Source organism: Pelobates fuscus, chromosome 3 (genome assembly GCF_036172605.1).
Source record: "Pelobates fuscus isolate aPelFus1 chromosome 3, aPelFus1.pri, whole genome shotgun sequence".
In the NCBI taxonomy this organism is placed as follows: Eukaryota; Metazoa; Chordata; class Amphibia; order Anura; family Pelobatidae; genus Pelobates; species Pelobates fuscus.
This window is the reverse complement of record NC_086319.1, coordinates 27,022,884-27,047,716: the sequence shown is the minus strand read 5'-3', so window position 1 is coordinate 27,047,716 and position 24,833 is coordinate 27,022,884. Positions and strand designations below refer to the sequence as shown.

Here is a 24,833-nt window from a genome sequence, read left to right as displayed (position 1 = left end):
GATGTGTGTGAGAGTGCTGAGTGTGAGAGTGCTGAGTGTGAGAGTGCTGAGTGTGAGAGTGCTGAGTGTGAGAGTGCTGAGTGTGAGAGTGCTGAGTATGAGAGTGCTGAGTGTGAGAGTGCTGAGTGTGAGAGTGCTGAGTGTGAGAGTGCTGAGTGTGAGAGTGCTGTGGATGATGTGTGTGAGAGTGCTGAGTGTGAGAGTGCTGTGGATGATGTGTGTGAGAGTGCTGAGTGTGAGAGTGCTGTGGATGATGTGTGTGAGAGTGCTGAGTGTGATGTGTGTGAGAGCGCTGAGTGTGATGTGTGTGAGAGTGCTGAGTGAGAGAGTGCTGAGTGAGAGAGTGCTGAGTGTGAGAGTGCTGAGTGTGATGTGTGTGATGTGTGTGATGTGTGCTCTGTATATATGTTAGAAGGTATTATGTCTGTGTAGGGGGTAAATAAAAATATAAGTAAGCATTATGTCCCCCCCTCCCTTCTTACCTTTTAGCCTGGGAGGGGGGGACCGGCACGCTGGTGAGTGGGAGGGGGGGGGACCGGCATGGTGCAGCTTCCCTGGTGGTCCAGCGGTGAGTGAACTCTAGCCTGCGGGCTAGAGTTCACTCTCGCGAGATCCGGTCGTTGCCATGGCAACGCTCCGGATCTCGCGAGAGGAACCCGGCGGAGCTGCAAGTTAGAGCTCCGCCGGGTTCCTCTGCTGGCAGGCTGGCTCCCTCCCTCTCTCCCCGCCGGCGGCCTCCTTTGATAGCATGTGGGCCGGGGAGAGAGATCTTTGATCTCCCCACCGGCCCTCCATGGAATACAGCGGGGCCGGTTCTAGGATAGTGCCGGCCCTGCAAAGACCGGCAGGGGAGATCCTGGGACCTTCCCCTGCCGACCGCGGCCCACGGCCACCGCGGCCCACCGGGCATTTGCCCGGTGTGCCCGATGGCCAGTCCGGGCCTGAATGCAGTGGAATTTTCACAGTTTTGTCTTCTAAACACAGATCTGGAGATCTGCCCTTGGAGGATTCTAACTCAAATTATAAAACAAATGACAAGGCAAAAAATAAAAATAACGTACAACCCACAGTTATAATCCACTATCTAAAGATTCCTTTCACAAGACATAACAACCTCCACCTGAATATAACCATAATACCACAGAAAACAAGTTCTTTAGATCAGATGTTTTTAAAATCCTTACCCACCCGGACAGGGGTCTCAAAGAGCACCAGAGAGTCAAAATCATTTATAGGTAGAAAAATAAAATCTTTTTCTTACCCACTGCAGCTGATTAACTTTCTGGGCTCTGAGACAACCCTTCTGGGTCCGGATGAACTGGATTCGTCTGATCCCGGGGTCACGGCACCAAATTGTTGTGGATCCAAATAATGATCTTTGTTATATTCAGAGGAAGCCCAAATTGTTGTTACAAGTGCACTTGGAGAAGAGAGAATTAGACACCAGACACCTGTTGGTATTCAAAATAAGCCTCTGACGTTTTATTCATCAGCTGGGTTTTATACATTAAAAAGTAAGTGCTTACGTGCAAATACTCTTAGAACAAAAATAGCAAGGGAGTACAGATAAGACATAGGGATGAGCGTCATGTACACATAACAAATAAGTTTCAAGGTAAGAGAACAAAAAGATTAGAGTAGAGACATCTTAGGTGGGGGCTCTCTGCTCCCGGAACTTAGACATATATGGTCTTAAGTGTTGTTCAAGCATTTCCTAATTCCAAGTTAGCCAATTTTAATATAGGATATCATTATATGACACCTATAAGCTTGAGCCTTGGAATCAAGATAAATTCTATCACAACACGCAAGTGTCCAAGTTTTTCAGTTGGAGACCAGATCCGGCAGCAGTGGCGATGGATGCGTTCCTTCAGGATTGGCCGAATGCTCGGCTTTACGCCTTTCCCCCGTTCAATCTGATAGCTCGCACGCTGTCGAAACTGACTCAACACGGCTGCTCGATGGTGCTGATCACGCCACTGTGGCGGTCTCGAGCTTGGTTCCCTCGGTTACTGGAGTTGACCGCAGATTACCCATGTCTAATACCAACCTTCCCGAATCTCCTGAGGGACCCGGATGGCAACTCGCACGAGTTAGTGGACCGCGGCCTTCTACATCTGATGGCATGGCCCCTTTCAGGGGACCCTGGACTATCGCAGGAGTTCCGCAATCAACTCTCGATCTCCTCGACAATGCATGGGCACCGGGTACTCGAGTGGCATACCGATTCGCCTGGCGAATCTGGTCTAGTTGGTGCGTGGGACGGTCAGTTGTTCCCGTATCTGCCCCTTTGCATATGATCATGGAATTCCTTACCATGTTTGAATCTGGGAAGGCGTATCACACCATTAATCTATGCCAATCCGCTATATCAGCTGGGCATCAAGGTTTGGATGGTTCGCCTGTAGGGCATCACCCCTTCGTATGCCGGCTGCTCAAAGGGATTCGTCTCACTAGACCACCCTGTGCGAGATTCACTGCCTTTTGGGACGTGAATGTGGTTCTACGATTTTTGTCATCTTGGTATCCAAATCAAGATCTGACACTGAAACAGCTGTCGGCTAAGGTGGTCATGCTGTTATGTCTGATTTCTTGTAAGCGGGTGTCGGATGTTCGAGCACTTGACTGGAATGCCATTGTGTTTACCCCGGAAGGCATCTCCTTTAACATATCCAGAAGGACGAAGTCAGCTTCAAAAGTGTTCGTTTACCCTAGATTCCAAGATAATCCTGCTCTCTGTCCGGTCGAATGCCTTCAGGCCTATCTAGAGGTTACTCGACCGTTACGATCCCCGGATTTATGCCCCTTGTTCATTTCGTTTCGAGCCCCACACCTTCTGGTGTCTACCCCTACGTTGGCAAGATGGGTTCGAGAGTTGTTGACTCTGGCCGGGATTGATACGTCCAGATTCACCCCTCATTCAGTCCGTGGAGCTATGGCCTCCAAGGCTTCGGCTATGGGCTGCCGCTTGGAAGATATTCTACGTGCAGCGGATTGGTCACGGGAATCGACTTTTTGTGATTTCTACTTGAAGCCGATTGACCATTTTGCATCTCAAGTGGTTTCTAAGCTTTGAACTTGCATAATAGGAGCCTCCGTGTCTTTAATAAAATTCCCAGATTTTACTATTAACATGACGTAAAGTCATGATTTTATTAAAGACACGGAGGCGAGTATTATTCCCACCCACCCGGTTGTGGTTGGACATTGGCTGGTATGGTGGGTAAGTATGGTAAGTTCTCTATTGGAAGTTTTGATTTTTATGTTTCAGTATCTGACGTTCTATGTATTGGAGAAATGCGTTTATGCTACCAATTGATATATTAACATATTTTGGGTGTGAAGAGTTGGGCTTGACTTAGTGATTTACTTGTTTGTCGTTATGCACATACAGTTGGAGCCCAGATATTACCATATTTTTTCTATGTCTCCTTTAGCCTGAATTTCTCATGATTTTCCATGTTGGAGATGCTGTTGGCTACGTTAGCTGAAGTTGGATGTTCTACGTTTTGGTCTTCGTTATCCGCAAGAAAGAGGAGGATTGTGGGTGCTTCAAGCATATTATAGTCACTTCCTGTGTTATATGATTGGTTGCTTGAGCACTGTATTTTTTTGTTCATTTCAGTTATTTATTTATCTCTATTTCTTTGCTGCTGAGAGTAATAAAGAAAGAGATATGCATAATACTCGCCTCCATGTCTTTAATAAAATCATGACTTTACATCATGTTAATAGTAAAATCTGGGAATTCTTTAACAGAATTTCAACCTAACAGAATGGTGTTTGCCAGTCAAAATTTGGTCCAAATATGGTCAATATTCGCAATTTTGAGCATTCAGTTGTGTATTTAAAACTTAATTCCGGCTGATCCGTGGATTCTTAATTTGGTTGCTTTCTTTGAGTTAGTTGCTGTCGCCTAAGCATCATCTCCTTTTTTGGCACCATGAACGAAACACTGAATGAAGCAAACAAACCTATTTGTCAATTAACCAGGTTTTTTCAGGATAGGTTTTTTTGGCCCTTCGGAGTTACAAAGTTCAGACAATCCGCCAATCAGCCAAAACTGTGACAAAGTGGAATTCGTTTGAAACCAAAATGTAATATCCACATTTAGGCCACAATTGGTAAATTGTATACATAGTGGGAAATTCAGTGCTATGACGGAGGAACAAGTCTACCTCTGATTATTGAAGAAATGCTAAGGGGGTCCATTCTCTAAATCAGAAATTATATAAAAAACTGGCAAGTTCATGCAAATGATAGGCCAAAATTACCATGATGAAACAGAGCTGATTTTGAGAATGTCAGATTCTTCAAAGAATAGACACAAAATGAGGACACACTCTTAAGCATAATAAAGCATACATGGACGGGTTACTAAAACCACCATGAACATTTCTGCTTTTAGAAGCATTCATGGTGGTAAAAAACTGTATGTTCTGTGTTTCAGCTGGAAACACTGCAGACACAGGAGCAATTTGCACTTTTGTACTGGCGACTAGTTGCACCACCAGCAAGCTTGGCTTAGGCAAACTTAACTCTATTCTGGACTGCCTAATGGGAATTTTGTCCAATTATTATGTCTGACATCAGCATGTTAGCAAAATATATAATGAGATTCTCACTTGTAGGCAGTGACCTTGCTTCAGTGTCAGTTATTCAATTTTTTATTTAAATCCACTCTTCCACCTGGCTTAGAGCATGGTCATGCACTCTGAGCCAGTGAACTGGTCAAATGCAAGTTTCTCTATGAGAAGCATTTGATAGGACCAAGAGACGGCATCAGTAATGTCAGACAGGACGTGGAATCCAGAGAGAGGAGCCTCACCTGCCGCTGGATTCCAGGTAAGTTTATAGGTTCTTTTTGCAGGTTTATAAGGTGAGACCCAATGAATAATGGCCGCTAAGGTATTCTAAAGTAAAAAAAGAAAAAGTTGTTGGTAACTCTTTAATTCAACCAACAAGTTATCAACCTACTTAAAAGGGATTTCCTTCAAACTTCATTATCAATATTTATGTGTAGATTAACTTGGCATTATCCTGTCCTCTGATAAGTATAACTCAATTTACTTACACAGCGTTAACAAGCTTTACCATTCAATCACTCTCTGGTCTCTCACACAATTATCTTTAGCGGTTTCTTCTACATACAATGTCCCTTGTCTACGTTGTTAACCAATGCCTCCACTTGAATATTATTAGGCCTTATTCTCTTCATCTACATATGTTGTCTTGCTGCCAGCTGAATACATACCAATTTTCTTTTTTCCCTGTTTGGCATGGTACTCTGCCCAATTCTTTTATACAGTGAGAATTCATAGAGCTTTCAAAATAAATTTCAGTTACTTTGGCCTTTTGCATGGACATCTGGTTTTCTCAATGATGTGCACTTAATCTACAGGTTAGTTCAGCTGCCAGTAACATATACAATGGATTCTATGTGCAAAATTAATACATGGTTTTAATAAGTCTACCTTTTCATGGATGGCTCGTCTGTTGGATGGTTGGACCAAAACTTTGTACCCAAGATTAGTAAGCTCTTTCACATGCTTTGGTGCGAGTGGAGCTCTTCGTTCCCAAACATTGATGTCCTCTCTTCGAATGGCTAATACAGCCCGATGATGATACCGCACCAAATGGGCAAACCGAACATTATACCTTCTGCACTTCAATGCTTGCCACATGTTGTTACCTAGAACAAATTTTATATATAATATAATATAATATCTATATATATATATATATATATATAATAAAATCACAGAATAGATACACTGGTCAGTCATAACATTTAACCCACAGACAGTTGAAGTGAATAACATTTGTCATATAGTTCAGGATCACTGATGCATGTGGGGAGTGAAGGTTTGATAATATTTCATATTAATTAATTAAGTATGATTGATTGATCACTATTGAGCAACTCAAACATTTATAAATATTTAAAATGGCACCGGTAAGCATATAAGCACACATAGCACATATTACTAGATGCAGGCTTGAAGGCCACAATTACTAGATGCAGGCTTGAAGGCTTTATGCCACAGCTATTAAAAGCTGACACAGCATTACATCAGTTTACTAAGCTGACCCAGCACTATAAGCTGACACAGCACTTCAGCAGTTTGAGAAACTCATGTTGCCATCAAAAAACTTATGTTGCCATCTCTAGAATAGTACAAAGAAAGCTTGTAGATAAGAGATAATTAACCGCACTAGACTTGGCATAAGTTCTGGTGGTCCTGAACAGTCTGGCCAACTGCCAGGTCCATCCAGATGCTTGTATCAAGGGCTTTTGCTGGGCTGCACTGGTAAGGAACTACTGACTGTCCTTGAAGACAGGTTTATAAGACTAAGGGAATCTTGCGCTCCCTTGGAGAACTACCCACCTGTAATGCGGACGCGTGTTACTGGTTTCTGCTGTTCCCAGAAGAAAGGGTCTCTCAGAGTGACTGCCTGAGTTCCCCCCAGTCATGTGTGGCAAGGAGACAACCAAGCTTCTCTAATGGTGATGTATACCTAAGCTGATATATCTAGATACTAAGCCGTTTGAAGTAAATGCATGCAACTACTTAAATGAGAGTAAAACTTACTTTGCTTAGCTCCCCTTGTGGATAATAAAATGTAGTGTGAATTCTTATATTCAACTTGGTCTCTGTGTGATTTCTCTTTCCTATAACTCAATGTACTCTATCCGAACTGGGTTGTGTGCCCGCCAATATCACGACAAACCTTATTAGCTATTGATTATTACTTTTTGGATATTGGTGCTTCATGAATTTAATGATTAGGCACAACGGAAGGCTAGCCCTTCCGGTCTGATCACACAGAAGAGCTACTGTAGCTGAAAAGCTTCATGCTGGCCATGATAGGAAGGAGTCAGAACACACAGGGCATCTCAGATTGCTGCATATGGGGCTGCATGGCTCCATGATCAGTCACAGTGCCAATGATGGCCCTACCAACTGCCGAAACAACCTTCAATTGGGATGTGAGCATAAGAACTGGACCACAGAGCAGTGAAAGAAGGTTGCCTGGTCTGATGAATCACATTTATATGGCAGCAGGATGAACTTTGGGAAGAAGGCAAGCCAGCAAAGGCAGGTTATGCTCTGGGCAACATTGTTCTGGGAAACCTTGTAATGGTTTGAGGAATGTGACAAACAGTTCAAGGTATTGATTTGGCCTCCATATTTCCCAGATCTCAATCTGATTAAGCATCTGTGGGATGTGCTGGAACAGCAAATCCAATCCATGGAGGCCTCACCTCACAACTTGCAGGACTTAAAGATTCTCCAACTAATGTCTTGGTTCCAGATACCACAGGACAAGTCCAGAGAACATGATTTGATGCATCCAGGGGCAGACCGACCACTCTGACACATCGGCCATGGACCGAGGGCCCATGGCAGTCAGGGGCCCAGAGCTGCAATGGCCAGCTGGGAAGATCCATTGATCTCCTCAATCTGACCAGTGTCATGTAAGACAGCTAGGTTAGCAATCTGTGAGACAGGCAAGAAGCTCTCCCTACCTGCTCTCTTATTCAGTGCCCGGGAGGAAGCGCTCTGTTTTAGACAAAAGGAGGCGGAATTTCCTTCTCACTTAGCCCCTCCCCTCTGTGGGGTTAAAGTTGAATCCCTACGGACCTCTGTGAGCTTCTCCTAAGAGCAGCACAAGCTGCAAAGGCCAGCGGTACCCGAGCTTCACCCCCAGCTCCTAGTGTTTAGTGATCTTGTGTGCTAGTGGCCTTCTGTGTGCATGTAGTGAGCTTGTGTTTTAATGATCCTGTGTGCTAGTGACCTTGTGTTTTAGTGATCCTGTGTACATGTAGTGAGCTTGTGTTTTAGTGATCTTCTGTGTGCATGTAGTGAGCCTGTTTGTAGTGAGTTTGTGTGGTAGCGACCTTCTGTGTGCATGTAGTGAGCGTGTGTGTATCAATGAGCTTGTGTGGTAGTGATCTTCTGTGTGCATGTAGTGAGCTTATTTGTGCATGTAGGGAGCTCTTGTGTGCATGAAGTGAGTGTGTTTTAGTGATCCTGTGTGCTAGTGATCGTCTGTGTGCATGTAGTGAGCTTAGGTTTAGTGATCGTCTGTGTGCAAGCAGTGAGCCTGTGTTTTAGTGATCGTCTGTGTGCATGTAGTAAGCTTGTGTGTGTGTGTGTGTGCATCAATGAGCTTGTGTTTAGTGATCTTCTGTGTGCATGTAGTGAGCTTGTGTTTAGTGATCCTGTGCTAGTGATCTTCTGTCTGCACGTAGTGAGCTTGTGTTTTAGTGATCCTGTGTGCTAGTGACCTTCTGTGTGCATGTAGTGAGCTTGTGTTTTGTGACCTTCTGTGTGTATGTAGTGAGCTTGTGTGCTAGTGATCTTCGATGTGCATGTAGTGAGCTTGTGTTTGTCAGTAAGCTTGTGTGTATCAATGAGCTTGTGTTTTAGGGATCTTCTGTGTGCATGTAGTGAGCTTGTGTTTTAGTGATCTTCTGTGTGCATGTAATGAGCTTGTGTGTGTCAGTAAGCTTGTGTGTGTGTATCAATGAGTTTGTGTTTAGTGAGCGTGTGTCAGTGAGCCTTTGTGTCAGTGAGCTTTCTGTAGCGAGCTGTGTGTAGTGAGCTTGTGCTTATATGTCAGTGAGCTGTGTGAGTTTGAGTGTAGTTAGATGTTTGTAGTGAGCTTGGATATGTCAATGATCTATCTGTAGTGAGCTTGTTATGTGTTCGAAGTAAGCAGCGTGTAGTATTATTTCTAAGGTGAGCTTAAATGTCTGTGAGTGAGCTTTCTGTAGTAAGCTGTGTGTATTGATTTTTCAGTGCTGAACGTATGCATCTGTGAGTGAGCTTGTGAATGTGTCAGTGAGCTTGTGTATAATGACATTGAGCTGTGATCTTGTGTGTATCTGTATGCATGTGTGTAGTGAGCTTGTTGTGTACACCGTGAGCTTTCTGTAGTGAGATTTGTGTATGTATGTGCAAGAACCAACATTTTGAATTAAAAAAAAGAAATTAAAAAAAATGTATACACACACACACACGCAAAATTCTATTAACAGCCTTACAGGAGAAGTTGAGAACATGCTTTTTTGCATCTTTGCAGTATGGACAAAATGCATTGCTAGATTTGTAACCAAAGCCAAATTAACTTATTGAAAAAGTGCAAATGCAATTATTCCCTTTCTTGTGTCATATGTCAATTTCATAGGGGTTGAAATAATGTCAATTTAAAACCCATCTTCAATTCATATGAGAGCAAACTTTTTTGAGAATAAATTATTTTTGTTTTCCCAACATGTCGAGACATGAAGTAACTGTTTTGCCACCAATATCTGAGAACATGTTGTTCAAACACACAAAATAACATTGTTTGTTAGATGAGAAACTAAATAAATAAAATATCCAAACTGTTGAATGTTGCTCTTTCCTGGGAATGACCGGTGTGTCTTCATGTCAACCAATGCTATAAAACTTATTTTCTGTAATTAAATCCAGAATATGGAGGTGGAGAAACAGGAGTGTTTCCATTTCTCTCTCATTGCAAAATGTGCCCTGGTTGTGCCTCGACTTGACTGGATTGTGATGTTAATTGCTAAATCATTAATATTTATTTAAAATAAAATGGAACATCGGATGAAAACATTATAACACACCTTGATGGGTGATTTATAAGTGATCAGCAGATTTCTGGTAATGGAAAAGAACTTTTATAAGTTTCTCATAAATATCAAAATGGAGAAAGCCAAAAGGCTACTGAAATAACAAAAAAGTACAATTTTAGCTGCCAACTATGCTATTTGAACATAACATTTAAAACCCCCTTATCAATTTTCCATAATTCTTTATTACATTACCAATAACTATTACACAATTTCTGTGAACAATACAGTCACCATTTCAGAAATACAACTTTACCAATCAGAGCTTCCTTTCATAAGCAGACACATGATCCATCTGTTGAGATGACCACCTGCTCGACTCCATGACTATATACCGCATGTATGAACGTACAGTAAAATTGGTGTCCATTGGATGTCTAGATTCCATCTAACAGACACACATGTACACTGTAACTATAGCCATGAAACTACAGTCAACACTCTCTAAATGAAAGGATACTTTTTTCCCATTGTACGTTAAATAAACAAAAAAAAAATAAAAAATCCCTGGTTCTGTCAAAGATCCAGAACATAAAAAAAAAAAAAAAAAAAAAAGGGGTCTATACCCAGGCAGAACAGAAAATATTTGGAGTAGTATGAGTCGTTTACAGCAGTGCTCCCCAACCTTTTTATCGCCGCGGACCGGTAAACGTTTGATAATTTTTCCGTGGCCCGCTTGTTTTAATTTAATAAGACAAAAAAAAACCAAACAGTCACATATATTAAAAAAAACACGCAGACACATACATAGTCAGAAAATCACAAACACAGTCACATAAAGACATAGACTCAAAATTGTGTGTATGTGTGTGTGAGCGGTGCAGTGTGTATGTGAGGGTGGCAGTGTGTGTTAGAGTTGCAGTGTGTTTGTGGGGCAGTGTGTGTAGTGTGTGTATGGGGGAAATGTTTGTGGGGCAGTGTGTGCAGTGTGTGTATGGGGGCAATGTTTGTGGGGCAGTGTGTGTATGGGGGCAGTGTGTGTAGTGTGTGTATGGGGCAGTGTGTGTATGGGGCAGTGTGTGTATGGGGCAGTGTGTGCAGTCTGTGTATGGGGCAGTGTTTGTGGGGCAGTGTGTGCAGTCTGTGTATGGGGCAATGTGTGTAGTGTGTGCATGGGGGCAGTGTGTGTATGGGGCAGTGTGTGTATGGGTCAGTGTTTGTGGGGGCAGTGTTTGTGGGGGCAGTGTTTGTGGGGGCAGTGTGTGTAGTGTGTGTATGGGGCAGTGTGTGTAGGGCAGTGTGTGTAGTGTGTGCATGGGGGCAGTGTTTGTGGGGCAGTGTGTGCATGGGGTCAGTGTTTGTGGGGCAATGTGTGTAGTGTGTATGGGGCAGTGTTTGTGGGGCAATGTGTGTAGTGTTTGTGGGGCAGTGTGTGTAGTGTGTGCATAGGGGCAGTGTTTGTGGGGCAGTGTGTGTAGTGTGTGCATAGGGGCAGTGTTTGTGGGGCAGTGTGTGCATGGGGGCAGTGTTTGTGGGGCAATGTGTGTAGTGTGTATGGGGCAGTGTTTGTGGGGCAATGTGTGTAGTGTGTATGGGGCAGTGTTTGTGGGGCAATGTGTGTAGTGTGTATGGGGCAGTGTTTGTGGGGCAATGTGTGTAGTGTTTGTGGGGCAGTGTGTGTGGGGCAATGTGTGTAGTGTTTGTGGGGCAGTGTGTGTAGTGTGTGCGTAGGGGCAGTGTGTGCATGGGGGCAGTGTTTGTGGGGCAGTGTGTGCATGGGGGCAGTGTTTGTGGGGCAATGTGTGTAGTGTGTGTATGGGGAAGTGTGTAGTGTGTGCATGGGGCAGTGTGTGTAGTGTGTATGGGGCAGTGTTTGTGGGGCAGTGTGTGTAGTGTGTTTATGGGGCAATGTGTGTAGTGTGTGTGGGGGCAGTGTGTGTAGTGTGTTTATGGGGCAGTGTGTGTATGGGGGGTAAGGAGGCTTTTTTAAAATTTATTTAATTAAAATTAAGATATTCATGTCCCCCCTCCCTTCTTACCTTTACTGGGAGGAGGGGGGACATTTCTTAGTCCCTGGTGGTCCGGTGGGGATTCCCTGGTGGTCCGGTGGTGGTGAGGTGAACTCTAGCCCAGTTACAGGGCTAGAGTTCACTCTCGCGAGATTTGGAGCGTTGCCGTGGTTACCGCGGCAACGCTCCAAATCTCGCGAGAGGAGGACCCGGAGGAGCTGCAGGTAAGAGCTCCCGGGTCCTCCCTCACTCCCCTGCCGGCTGTCAGCACAGTGCCTGCAGACTGGGGAGGGAGATCTCTGATCTCCCCTCCGGTCCGCAGGCACATTGCAGGGCTGGCACTTGGGCAATTCCAGCCCTGCATTAGCCGGCAGGCTCGCACACCCCACACCCCTGGGCGGCCCGGTACCGTTTGATCCACGGACCGGTACCGGTCCGCGGCCCAGGGGTTGGGGAACACTGGTTTACAGCACTCCCCAGGGAAAAGAAGTTTTCAAAATATGGCCTCACAAGGAGACAACACCGGAGATTTAACTGCTAAACTGAACTGTAAATCAAAAACTAGGTAAAAATTATTAATTGACAAAAAAAAAAAAAAAATAGTAATTATTATTATTAATAATAATAATAATAATAATAATAATAATAATAATATCAACTCAGCTATAGTCTCAGTTTGGTTATTTTCCCACTAACCACTGGGATTTTTACACAATTCAATAGTTATAAAAAACAAACAACAAAAAAACACCTTCCTACGTCTGAAGAGCCGTGGAAGCGTGTTCTATACTTAACTTGCTGCACTCTTCAACCTAGTGAATGCTTCAATAGCATATACACTGATCAGTCCCAATATTAAAACCACTGGCCGGTGAAGTGAATAACATTGGTTATATTGTTACAATCGCACCTGCCAAGTACCTGTCCAGATGTGTGCATGCTTCACTGTGTTTGTGTGTAAATGTGTATGTATATCTGTGAATGTATGTGCATTCATCCCAACAATCAAACACAATATGCAAACACACTCATTAATTCAAACTCAGCAAGCATATACAAACTCACCCCTTTACTCAAACACCAATACTACACCCTACATGCACACACATACTCTATACAGGGCCGGATTAACATAGGGGCTGATGGAGCTGCAGCTCCAGGCCCAGGCCCATGGAATAGGCCCATTGGTTTAAAAAAAAAAAAAAAAAAAAAAAATTTAATTTTTTTTTTTTTCTTACACACTACTCTTAGGGTTGCCAGGTATTTCTCATGTATTTCGTAGGGTTGCCAGGTATTTCTCAGAAGTATTTCTCAGGTATTTGAGGCTGCCTAGCCGGTGCCGGTATTGCAGTAATACCGGCAATACAAATGTCTGTCTCAGTATAAACATACATTATTCTGCAATATCAGCGCCGGCCAGTAGGGGTCGCTGTTTGTATGGAGAGAGGCAGTGATAAGAAGTTACGGCATCTCTCTCCCTGCCTCTCTCTACTCACTGATCCGCGGGGAGCAGCTCTGCACAAAGACTCCAGACAGCAGCTCCGAGACATGGGGTCGCTGAGACATTGGGACACTGGGGAACATGGGGACCCTGAGCATGGACGTCCGCAGGAATTTTTCGGGGGGGAGGGGAGGGGGCATAATTGTAATGACATCCATGCTTGGCCCCTTTTTGACAGTGTCATGAAAGGGAAGGAGCATAGTCATTTTCACATAAAGCAAGGATGAATAGCGTTTTCACAACTATGGTGTCAGGAATATATGTTTGTATTCCTGACACTATATAGTGTTCCTTTCATCAAATTACATTCTTTACATTACATTACAAACATTCTGGTCACCATAACAACTTTATCTAAATGAAAATGCTGTGATGCAAGGAGGCCCCTGGGTGCTCTTTCTTTGAAGGGGTGAAACCGCTCTCAAATGGTTTACCCCCAAAGGCTTCCTTCAGCTCCAGATCTCCAGGTCGCTCAGTGGTATTCGACTTCTGAAACAGAGTGTCAGGAAGTGCAGATTGACGTTGGGCATGGGTGCCGCTGATTGGCTAGAGTGGTCAGCTGACACTCTAAGCCAATCGCTAGTTCCCGATTCATAAAAATGTTTTACGTTTTTATGAATGGGGAGCTACTGATTGGCTTAGAGTGCTAGCAGACCTATCTAGCCAATCAGCGGCACCCCTACCCAGCGGCCCTCTGTGTTTCCTGACACTCAGTAAATAAAAGTGAACACATTAACACTGATATTGTTTGTTTTTACCTGGGGACATGAGAAGGTCCAAAGTTTCCCTGCCAGGCCCAGATACCAACGCCTTATGATGTGGTGTCCAGAATGAAGTGCTCCAATCTCATTTTCTTCTCCTTCATTTGACACAGTCTTCTTTGTCTTCTGAGGCTCCTTCTGCTCCTTTACCTTTCTGCTACTTTCTGCTTATTTTGTGCCCTTCTGCTCCTTTCTCTTTCTGATCCCTTTCTGCTCCTTGATGGCTCTTCTTGCTCCTTGATGGCCCTTCCTGCTTCTTGCAGACTCTTCCTGCTTCTTACTGCCCTTCCTGCTTCTTTCTGCCCCTTCCAGCTTCTTGCAGCCCCTTGCTGATCCTTTCTGTTCCTTCTGATTCTTCCTGCCCCTTCCTGCTCCTTGCTGCCCCTTCCTGCTCCTTGCAGACCCTTCCTGCTCCTTGCAGACCCTTCCTGCTCCTTGCAGACCCTTCCTGCTTTTTGCAGACCCTTCCTAATCCTTTCTGCCCCTTCTTTCTCCTTGCTGCCCCTTCTTTCTCCTTGCTGCCCCTTCTTTCTCCTTGCTGCCCCTTCTTTCTCCTTGCTGCCCCTTCTTTCTCCTTGCTGCCCCTTCTTTCTCCTTGCTGCCCCTTCCTACTCCTAGCAGACCCTTACTACTCCTTGCTGACCCCTCCTGCCCCTTGCAGACCCTTTCTACTCCTTGCTGACCCCTCCTGCTCCTTGCTGCCCCTTCCTACTCCTTGCAGACCCTTTCTACTCCTTGCTGACCCCTCCTGCTCCTTGCTGCCTCTTCCTACTCCATGATGCCCCTTCCTACTCCTTGCAGACCCTTCCTGCTCCTTGCAGACCCTTCCTGCTCCTTGCAGACCCTTCCTGCTCCCTCTTCATACTCCTTGCTGTCCCTTCCTACTCCTTGCTGCCCCTTCCTACTCCTTGCTGCCCCTTCCTGCTCCTTGCTGCCCCTTCCTGCTCCTTGCTGCCCCTTCCTGCTCCTTGCTGCCCCTTCCTGCTCCTTGCTGCCTCTTCCTGCTCCTTGCTGCCTCTTCCTACTCCTTGCTGCCTCTTCCTACTCCTTGCTGCCTCTTCCTACTCCTTGCTGACCCCTCTTGCTCCTTGCAGACCCTTCCTGCTCCTTGCTGCCTCTTCCTACTCCTTGCTGACCCCTCTTGCTCCTTGCAGACCCTTCCTACTCCTTGCAGACCGTCCCTACCCCTTCCTGCTGCCCCTTCCTATTCCTTGCTGACCCCTCCTGTCTCTTGCAGACCCTTTCTACTCATTGCTGACCCCTCCTGCTCCTTGCTGACCCCTCCTGCTCCTTGCTGCTCCTTCTACTTTACCCTCCTGCTCCTTGAAAACCTTTCGACCCTTTCCTGCTTCTTGCTGCCCCTTTCCATTCCTTGCTGACCCCTCCTGCCCCTTGCAGAACCTTTCTGCTCCTTCTACTTTACCTTCCTCTATGCGGTCTCCCCCACCCCCCATCCCTCACTTACCTGCTCTGTAGGCTGCCTCTGTGCTGCTCCTCTGCAGTTTCAGTCATGAAAGAGAGGCAGGGATAAGCTGTAGCTTCCTGCCTTTCTCCATTCACAGCGCCACCTACTGGCCAGCGCTGGTATTGCACTGTATTCTCACACTAAAACGAAAAATAGCAGCACAAGCTGAAAAATCCGGGGGGGGGGGGGGGGGGAGGGCAAGTACCCCTCTTTACCCCCACATTCGAACACCCATGACCCTGAGACACTAGGGACACAGTGGCCCCATGTCTCCCAGTGGCCCCTAGTCTGTGTCCCCATGTCTCCCAGCCACTGTCCCTAGTGTCTCAGTGTCCCCATGTCTCTAAGTGTCCCCTAGTGTCCTAGTGACATCAGGACACTGGGAGACATGAGGACACAGACTCTAAGGGACACTATAGACATGGGGTTACAAACACTAGGGGACACTGGGCAACATGGGGACACTGAGAGGCATGGAGACACAGGGAGACATGGGGACACTGGGCGACTTTGAGACATAGGAGACATGGCAGTGTCCCCATGTCTCCCAGCCAGTGTCCCTAGTATCTCAGTGTTCCCTAGACTCCCAAAGTCCCCTAGTCTCCCAATGTCTCTGTGTCCCCATGTCTCCTAGTGTCTCAGTGTCCACTAGTATAAAAGAAAAAATCTCAGGCACTCACTGTGATAAATTTAGGCAGGTTTATTGGACACCGCAACGTTTCGACCTGTACCCAGGTCTTTATCAAGTCTCCAATGTCCCCTATGTATCAGTGTCCCCTATGTATCAGTGTCTCAGTGCCCCATGTCTCTCAGTGCCCATAGTGTCTCTGTGCCCATAGTGTCTCAGTGTCCCCTAGTATTAAAGAAAAAAATCTCAGGCACTCACTGTGATAGCTTTAACCAGGTTTATTGGACACCGCAACATTTTGACCTGTACCCAGGTTTTTATCAAGTCTCCAGTGTCCCCTATATATCACAGTATCTCAGTGCCCCATTTCTCCCCGTGTCCCCTCGTGTCTGTCACCCAGTGTCCCCAAGAGTCTCAGATTTCCCAGGTCTCCCAGTGTTCCCTAGTATCTGTGTCCCCATGTCTCCCAGTGTCCCAATGTCTCTCAATGTCCCCTAGTGACATGGGGACCCTGGGAGACATGAGGACACAAACACTAAGGGACTGGGAGACATAGGGACACAGACATTCCCCCTTTTTGTGTATGTTCGCCCTTTCGGCCGTTCTGGTTATGTGATTTGTGTCAGTAGCCCACCCTTTTACCGCATCCATAGACTTCCTGCTTTACTGGACACTGCTGTTAGGGGGTATGGGTTTACTTGAAAGATGAAAGCATGAGATTAGCAAAGGGTATGTGTTTTCTCATAGTTGCATCCTATGAGTTTCCCTACTGCATCATCTCCATCAGATACATGACGTTTAGGAGGTAGGACTGTTTTAGTGTTTTTGGTCAATAAGATTTTGTAATTAGGCCCATCATAATTATGAGCACCAGGCCCACTGGGCTCTTAATCCGGCCCTGACTCTATATAAAAACATGCTCACATTCTATTGCACAAACACTGCTCACAAATACAGCCCTGCAAGATTGGCCAAATGGTAGATCCCCAGCTGGCATAGCATTGTGGGAATTGTATGACAGATGATTATCCATCTTTTCTCCACTCTTGCTCTAGAGGGGAGGGGAGGGGAGCCCCCCCCCCCCCTGTGAGGACAGGATCCAGGGGGCCCAAGCAAATGTTAATCAATGTTAAAGACGACCCTGAGACCACGTACACCTCTTCATGCAATGGTGTTCCCGGATGAAAGTGGCCTCTTTCAGCAGGATAATGCACACTGCCACACTGTAAAAATTGTTCAGGAATGGTTTGAGGAACATGACAGAGTGCAAGGTTTTGCCTTGGCCTTTAAATTCCTCAGATCTCAAGCCAATTGAGCAATGGCTGTATAGATTCCTAGTGGCGAATATTTTCCATTATTTCAATTCATAGGTAAGAGGCAGGAAAATAAACCCTGTCTGAGTTAATCCAGATGCAGTTAGAGGTTTGATAAAAGGTCATAATTCCGGTTAGGTGCGTGCAGTTCAGAGTTCTCGGAGTAATACTGTGGCAGCTACAAACTGCTCCAAAACCCATTACTACATTAAAAGGGGAAGCTAAACAATACCAATTTCTTATCAAATTCCTGCGTTTTGCCAATTTATTTTGTCCTAACGCTCCACAAAACGTATTCCTAGTTAGTAAGTGAAATCCAATGCATGGCAGTGACTGAGTGCAGGGACAGGCAGGAGGAGCAGCAGTGACACATGGCCAGGACAGCCTGCAGGCGGTCACTCCATGCTCAGGGTTACCCTCAGCACAGCCAGACAAAGAACAACATTGGGATCAGTGCTGCCCTTTCCTGTAAGGATCAGGAAGGCGATACATTGTGTCATTTAAAAAGTGATTGCTGGAATTTACAGACAGATCACTAAAACCTGCTATCTAATCTTTGAACATGCAGTTTAATGATTGACAGCTCACTGTAAAATAGTAACTAATCTTAAATCATGCACTTTAATGGCAGCTCACTGTAAAATAGTATCTAATCTTAAAACATGCACTTTAATGGCAGCTCACTGTCAATTATTATCTAATCTATAATAATCTTTGGTCATGACCTTTATAGACAGATCCCTACAGATTGCTAATCTTTGGTCATTCTTTTTACAGACAGATCACTAATATTTGCTCATTATTTTTACAGACAGTGCAATCTGTGGCCCTCACAGCAGGCCTTCACCCGGTGCTGATCAGATCTGGGTCAGAAATCGCCCCAGAAGGCTGTCCCTTTCAAGCCCAGGATGGCTGCCAGGTTGGGACCTACCTTGGTCCTGCTTGCGGTAGGTAGAGGTGACCCACGCAGTGCACCCGATCCCACGGGCAGCGAACACTCCGGATCAGGAACACGCTGAGGGTTCTATTTACAGAACTTTAAAGGAACCGTGTGCAGCCAATCAGCGCAGCGCACTGGGCACAGCCTTCCCAGACAGCCAATAGGAAGAGGGATGTGTACTGACGGAGACTGCATCCTCCTGGAGTACTGTGCAAGGTTCACTCTGTCTGGGTTCACATGGAATGCACTCCCAGCAACCTCAGCCAGCCTCACACACAGCATCCTCAGCCAGCCTGACCCCACACACCCAGCGCACTGAGTGATATTCAGAACAGCTACATAGGAAGCAGCAGTCTCATTGTATCATGTCCTCTTACTATTATCTAATCCGGGGGTTGATTACAGACACATTCCCAAATCTGGTGGGAGGGAAGGTGGTGCTGCTTTAACCCTCTGAGGGACAGAGCATTGCAAGAAAAGGCAATCTGAACAGGAACATTCTCACTCATTTAAAAAAAACTGCTCAAATGTCCTCATATAACCCGACATCCCAATATGACCTTATAGAGCAGAGAGTGTAATTCCGGAATACTGTCTGCAGTTAGACGTCTTATTGAAATACATTTATGTGTGGGGTTTGCTGAGTGTTGTGAGAGGTTTGGCTGGCTGGGATTGGGTTAGTGTGTTATGTGTGAGGTTTGCTGAGTGTTGTGAGAGGTTTGGCTGGCTGGGATTGGGTTAGTGTGTTATGTGTGAGGTTTGCTGAGTGTTGTGAGAGGTTTGGCTGGCTGGGATTGGGTTAGTGTGTTTTGTGTGAGGTTTGCTGAGTGTTGTGAGAGGTTTGGCTGGCTGTGATTGGGTTAGTGTGTTATGTGTGAGGTTTGCTGAGTGTTGTGAGAGGTTTGGCTGGCTGGGATTGGGTTAGTGTGTTATGTGTGAGGTTTGCTGAGTGTTGTGAGAGGTTTGGCTGGCTGGGATTGGGTAAGTGTGTTATGTGTGAGGTTTGCTGAGTGTTGTAAGAGGTTTGGCTGGCTGGGATTGGGTCAGTGGTGTATTTTGGGTTTGTGCTGCCCTAGGCACGACTAAATTCGGGCACCCCCAAAATCTAAATTTGCCCCCCAATTCGTGTCAAGGCCATTTTTTTAATGACAGACACATGCCCTCATTGATACATGCACTGATATACACTCACTGACAGATACACAGTCATTGGCACACACATACAGTCATTGGCACACACTGTTTAACCAACACACACTTTCACTGACAGACACACTGACACACCCACTCACTGACAGTCACACACTGACACACCCACTCACTGACAGGCACACACTCTCAGATACACATAAAATGACATACACACACTGACACACACTCACAGACACACACTGACAGTTACACTCACTCACAGTAAGGTGGACAGCCCTTGTTTGCCTTGTGGTAAATACATCCCTGGATTGGGTTAGTGTGTTATGTGTGAGGTTTGCTGAGTATTGTGAGAGGTTTGGCTGGCTGGGATTGGGTTAGTGTGATATGTGTAAGGTTTGTGTGTTTTGTGTGATGTTTGTGTGTTATGTATGTGTGATGTTTGTGTGATACGTGTGATGTTTGTGGAGATTGTGTGTTATGTGTGATGTGTGTGTGTTATGTGTGATGTTTGCTGAGTGAGTGTGATGTTTGTGTGTTATGTGTGATGTTTGTGTGTTATGTATGTGTAATGTTTGTGTGTTATGTGTGGGGTTTGCTGAGTGAGTGTGATGTTTGTGTGTTATATGTGGGGTTTGCTGAGTGAGTGTGATGTTTGTGTGTTATGTATGTGTAATGTTTGTGTGTTATGTGTGGGGTTTGCTGAGTGAGTGTAATGTTTGTGTGTTATGTATGTGTAATGTTTGTGTGTTATGTGTGGGGTTTGCTGAGTGAGTGTGATGTTTGTGTGTTATATGTGGGGTTTGCTGAGTGAGTGTGATGTTTGTGTGTTATGTATGTGTAATGTTTGTGTGTTATGTGTGGGGTTTGCTGAGTGAGTGTGATGTTTGTATGTTATATGTGGGGTTTGCTGAGTGAGTGTGATGTTTGTGTGTTATATGTGGGGTTTGCTGAGTGAGTGTGATGTTTGTGTGTTATGTGTGGGGTTTGCTGGAATCGTTGTGTGTAACTTCAGCTTCGCCACATATTTTATTACTTTGCTTTAGTTATTTAGTAATTTTACAAAATGCTCCCCATTCTGCCTATCATGCTGCAGGGACGAAGCTATAAGTAAGGTATAATCCTTGTTGGTGCCTTCAGTGATGTATAATTTAATTTAAGTTGTGTTACCTAATTATCTATTTTATAATATTTGGATTTTCTAGGGTTTACGGAATAGCTAATGTAATCCTTGAGTGGTCAATGATATATACAGGTATATTAATGTATTTTTATTATATTAATATATGTCTTTTAACATAACATTCATTTGTATCTATGTATAACGCTCTTCAAAACATGTACATTAAAGGAACACTATAGGGTTAGGATACAAATCTTCATTCCTAATACTATAGTGACTCTCCTTGCATCTACATAGGTTTTTTCCACCAATTGCAGTATAAATTACTGCACACACAGTCACTGACACAAACAATGACACATGCATTCAGTGACACACACAATTATACATACATGTACAATCACTGACACGTGCACTCACAAGCCCTCACTGACACACATCTCACCTGACACAATCACTCACTGTTAGACACACACTGACACAAACACTCATTGACATGCACTGACACAAGCACTCGCTGACAAAAGCACTCACTCAATGACACTCATTGACATACACTGACACAAGCACTCGCTGACAAAAGCACTTACTCAATGTCACTCATTGACACACACACTTTTTGACAAATTTCCTGGGATAAGCACTCACTGATACACACACCACACTGACACTGGCACCTAATGACAGGCACACAAACACTGACAACATGGTTTAAATGCATATTCAAACTATGTTGTTTATAGAGACGTGTTTGTCTGCTCCTACAGGGAGGTAAATGATGGGTAAAGCTGGCAGTCCTGACAGAGTAGGCGAAATCGCAGAGACTCTTGACACATAGATACCAGGTCATAGAATACTGACCTGCAGCAGCCCATAACTCCACCCATAACTAATCAAGGCAGTTCCTTGCGATTGTATTCCTTGATTATTGGATAGAACCGCCCAGAGCATAACACTGCGTTCGCCAGCCTTTTTTCTTCCCATAGTGCATCATGCTGTCATGTGTTTCCCAGGTAAATAACATACACCTGATCTAAAAGAAAACGTGATTCATCAGACCAGGCAACCTTCTTACATTGGTTCTGTTGCTCATGTCCCCAATGATGGCGCTTTCAGCAGTGAACAGGAGACATCATGGTTTGTGGCTCTGCAGCCCCATATACAGCAAACTGCAATGCAATGTGTGTTCTGACACCTTGCGTGTGTTCTGACACCAGACCCTGCTAATCCACCTCCACACTGTGACTCCTACTCTGAACATCAGGCTTACTGGGTCCCGGTCCTGCTTCGCCGCCCGGACACTGTCTGGGTCCTGGGCACCGGACCGCCACCCTGACACTTCCAACACATGACATTCTAGAACTGCCTTGTCACTTGCTGCCTAATATATCCCTCCCCTTGGACACTGATACTCTATGTAAGGTCTCTTATTTTGGAGGTGATTGCCCAGCAAACAAAAAATGTAGTTACTCATAAATCAGTAGGGTATACATTGTAAATAGTGTCTATACTTTGTTTCAATTTTGAGAATAGTGTAATATATTCCCCAGGTCAGGTGGTTTTATTATTCTGAACTTTCTTGTATATTTTTCTTGGTAATGATTAATGAGGGTTATGGACCAAATAGACCTAGACAATTTAGTCTAGGCATGTGAGTCTAAATCTCAACTTAGTGAGATTTTAACTCACATGCCTTGTACATATTTTGGCTCAGTAACTCCTATCTATGTCCACTTAGTTACCATTGTGGGGTCAGCTTTTTCTATGCCCCCAGGAAATGTGTGATAGTCTTAGGGCAAATCATGAAGGAGGGGAGTGATGAAAAGCTGACATTAAATCTCTAAAGGCCACCAACAGATATCCAGATACAGTATCAATAAAGCATCCCATGCCACCTGTCACTCTACAGATAACTCCCCACCACAGCTTCCACCATCTTTATTCTCAGCTCCTCCTCTATGTCTCAGTACATTGAAGGACTAACATGCCTTTTCTAGCTCTTGTTTTCCATAACCTAATTTGAAAACTAGAGCAACCTTTTTGCTCTAGTTTTTAAAATCCTCCCCCAGGTCCCATATTTATCTCAATTATGTCTTCTTCCCCAGTGGCTCTGAGCCATCCATTGTCTCTCATTTTGTCAATTGTTTCTTCAGAGTGCCTCTCTCCGTGTCTAGGTTCCTCTCATCATTCAGCCCACAGCATACAACTCCTAAATGTGTTTTAAGCCTTTCCTTTTCCCATCGCATTTATTTGATCAGTGTTTCTCAACCTTTGACGGAAAAGTACCCCCACAGGTCCAAATAAAATTACTAAGTACCCCTGTCTCATGAAAGTCATTTATATTGCTTTAAATTCCAAATGAAATGTATAGACATTGATATTTAAGTTAATCCCATATTGGAGAACAAGCCTAATTTAAGGTAGTTAAGATTTTTTTTAAAAATAAATATGACATAATGTGAATATTGTGTATGTAAGAAGTGTATGAACTATTTGTCACGTTTGCATCCTCTCCATGTGCTATTCGCAATAATTGTCATCTTTTCGGAAGTGAGAGGGGTGCAGCTCGGCGGTCCTGTGCCATGAGACCGGGGTTTTGCGACATGCCGGTGGACACCGGCCGCTGCAAATCCACACAGTTATATAACCCCACGTTACATGCGGGTGACGGCACACAGAGGACGCTCACGCACATTTTGGGTCAAAGCCCGGATACGGCCAATCAGATGCACAAGAGGGATATTAAAGCTCACTAATTTCTTCCACTCATTCTCCTGTCGTGGATTCCCTTTGCTGGTTATCCGAGAGTGTGTTCCTAATCGTATTATTCTGTTTTTTGACTTTGGCTTAGTTTTGAGTTCCCTGATTTCTGGTATCCTTGACTTTTGTCTTTCCCTCATAGTCGTGTCTCCTTCTGTATCCCTGACCTCGGCAAGTATTCTTACAATTCTTGAATAAGTCCGGCCATTCTAAGGTCCTGCTAAGCGTTATCCTTAGTCCTAGGTGTGATATAATTCTGCGTGCTGGATCAACTAGTAATCCTGACACTATTAATCTGAAGTATAGAAGTCTCAAAATGAAAATATAATGCACACATATTAGTTACACACAGAGGACACTGAAACACACACAGTTACAAATAGGACACACATAGGAAACTGATACACACAAATGACACTGACAAAAACAATTACACACAGAGGACACTAAAACATACATTTACACAAAGAGGAAACTGGCACACACACATTCTCACTGATTTGACACACACTGACAGGCACACAAGCACTGACAGAAAGGACACTGAAACACAGAGTTACACTGACAGGCACACACTCACTGACAGAGGACACTGAAAAACACACAGTTACAAACAGGACACACACAGGAAACTTACACACACAAATATACACACAAATGACACTGACAAAAACAATTACACACAGAGGACACTAAAACATACATTTACACAAAGAGGAAACTGACACACACACACATTCTCACTGATTTGACACACACTGACAGGCACACACACACACACTGACAGAAACAATCACTGGTTTGACACACACTGACAGACACATTGACAGACTCACTAACAGACATACTTACTGACACACATGCACATTCACTGACAAACACGCGCACTCAAACTGATTTGACTCACACTGAAAGACACACACACACACACACATTCATTGACAGATACAAAAAGAAACAAATACACACAGACAGACACCTACACATTCCTTCACACACACTCACAAATTGTCAGTGTCCTTCATAAGTGTGTCAGGCCTACAGTGTGTACTCTGCCAACCTCTGCAAGTGCACAGTGCCACTCATATCTGGTGTCACAATAGCGTGCATTTAAAAACAAAACATTTTTTTTCACTGTTATAGATTGAATAGCAGTTAGTTGTCTTCAAGAGGGTGTGTCAGGCCTACAGCGTGTACTCTGCCAACCTCTGCCACTGCACAGTGCCACTCATATCTGGTCTCACAATAGCGTGCATTTAAAAAACAAAAAAACTTTTTTCACTGTTATAGATTGAATAGCAGTTAGTTGTCTTCAAGCGGGTGTGTCAGGCCTACAGCGTGTACTCTGCCAACCTCTGCCAGTGCACAGTGCCACTCATATCTGGTGTCACAATAGTGTGCCTTTAAAAACCCCAAAACTTTTTTCACTGTTATAGATTGAATAGCAGTTAGTTGTCTTCAAGTGGGTGTGTCAGGCCTACAGCGTCTACTCTGCCAACCTCTGCCAGTGCACAGTGCCACTCATATCTGGTCTCACAGTAGCTTGCACGCATAGTACCACTAATCCAAAAGAAAATGACAGGCAGAGGCAGGCCACC

The 24,833-nt window shown here is 44.6% G+C and overlaps 1 protein-coding gene across 1 annotated transcript in view; it reads right to left on the bottom strand.

Moving 5' to 3' along the window:
• AASS (aminoadipate-semialdehyde synthase) overlaps positions 1–18,403 on the bottom strand; it is a 95,897-nt gene extending 77,494 nt beyond the window's left edge. Inside the window, exons 1-2 of the mRNA XM_063446832.1 lie at positions 18,195–18,403; positions 5,475–5,692 (exon numbers count right to left, since the gene is read on the bottom strand). Coding sequence (XP_063302902.1) covers positions 5,475–5,684 — 210 coding nt within the window. The 5' untranslated portion in view covers positions 5,685–5,692; positions 18,195–18,403. The remainder of the gene's footprint in view (positions 1–5,474; positions 5,693–18,194) is intronic.
• Between the last annotated feature and the right edge of the window lie 6,430 nt (positions 18,404–24,833).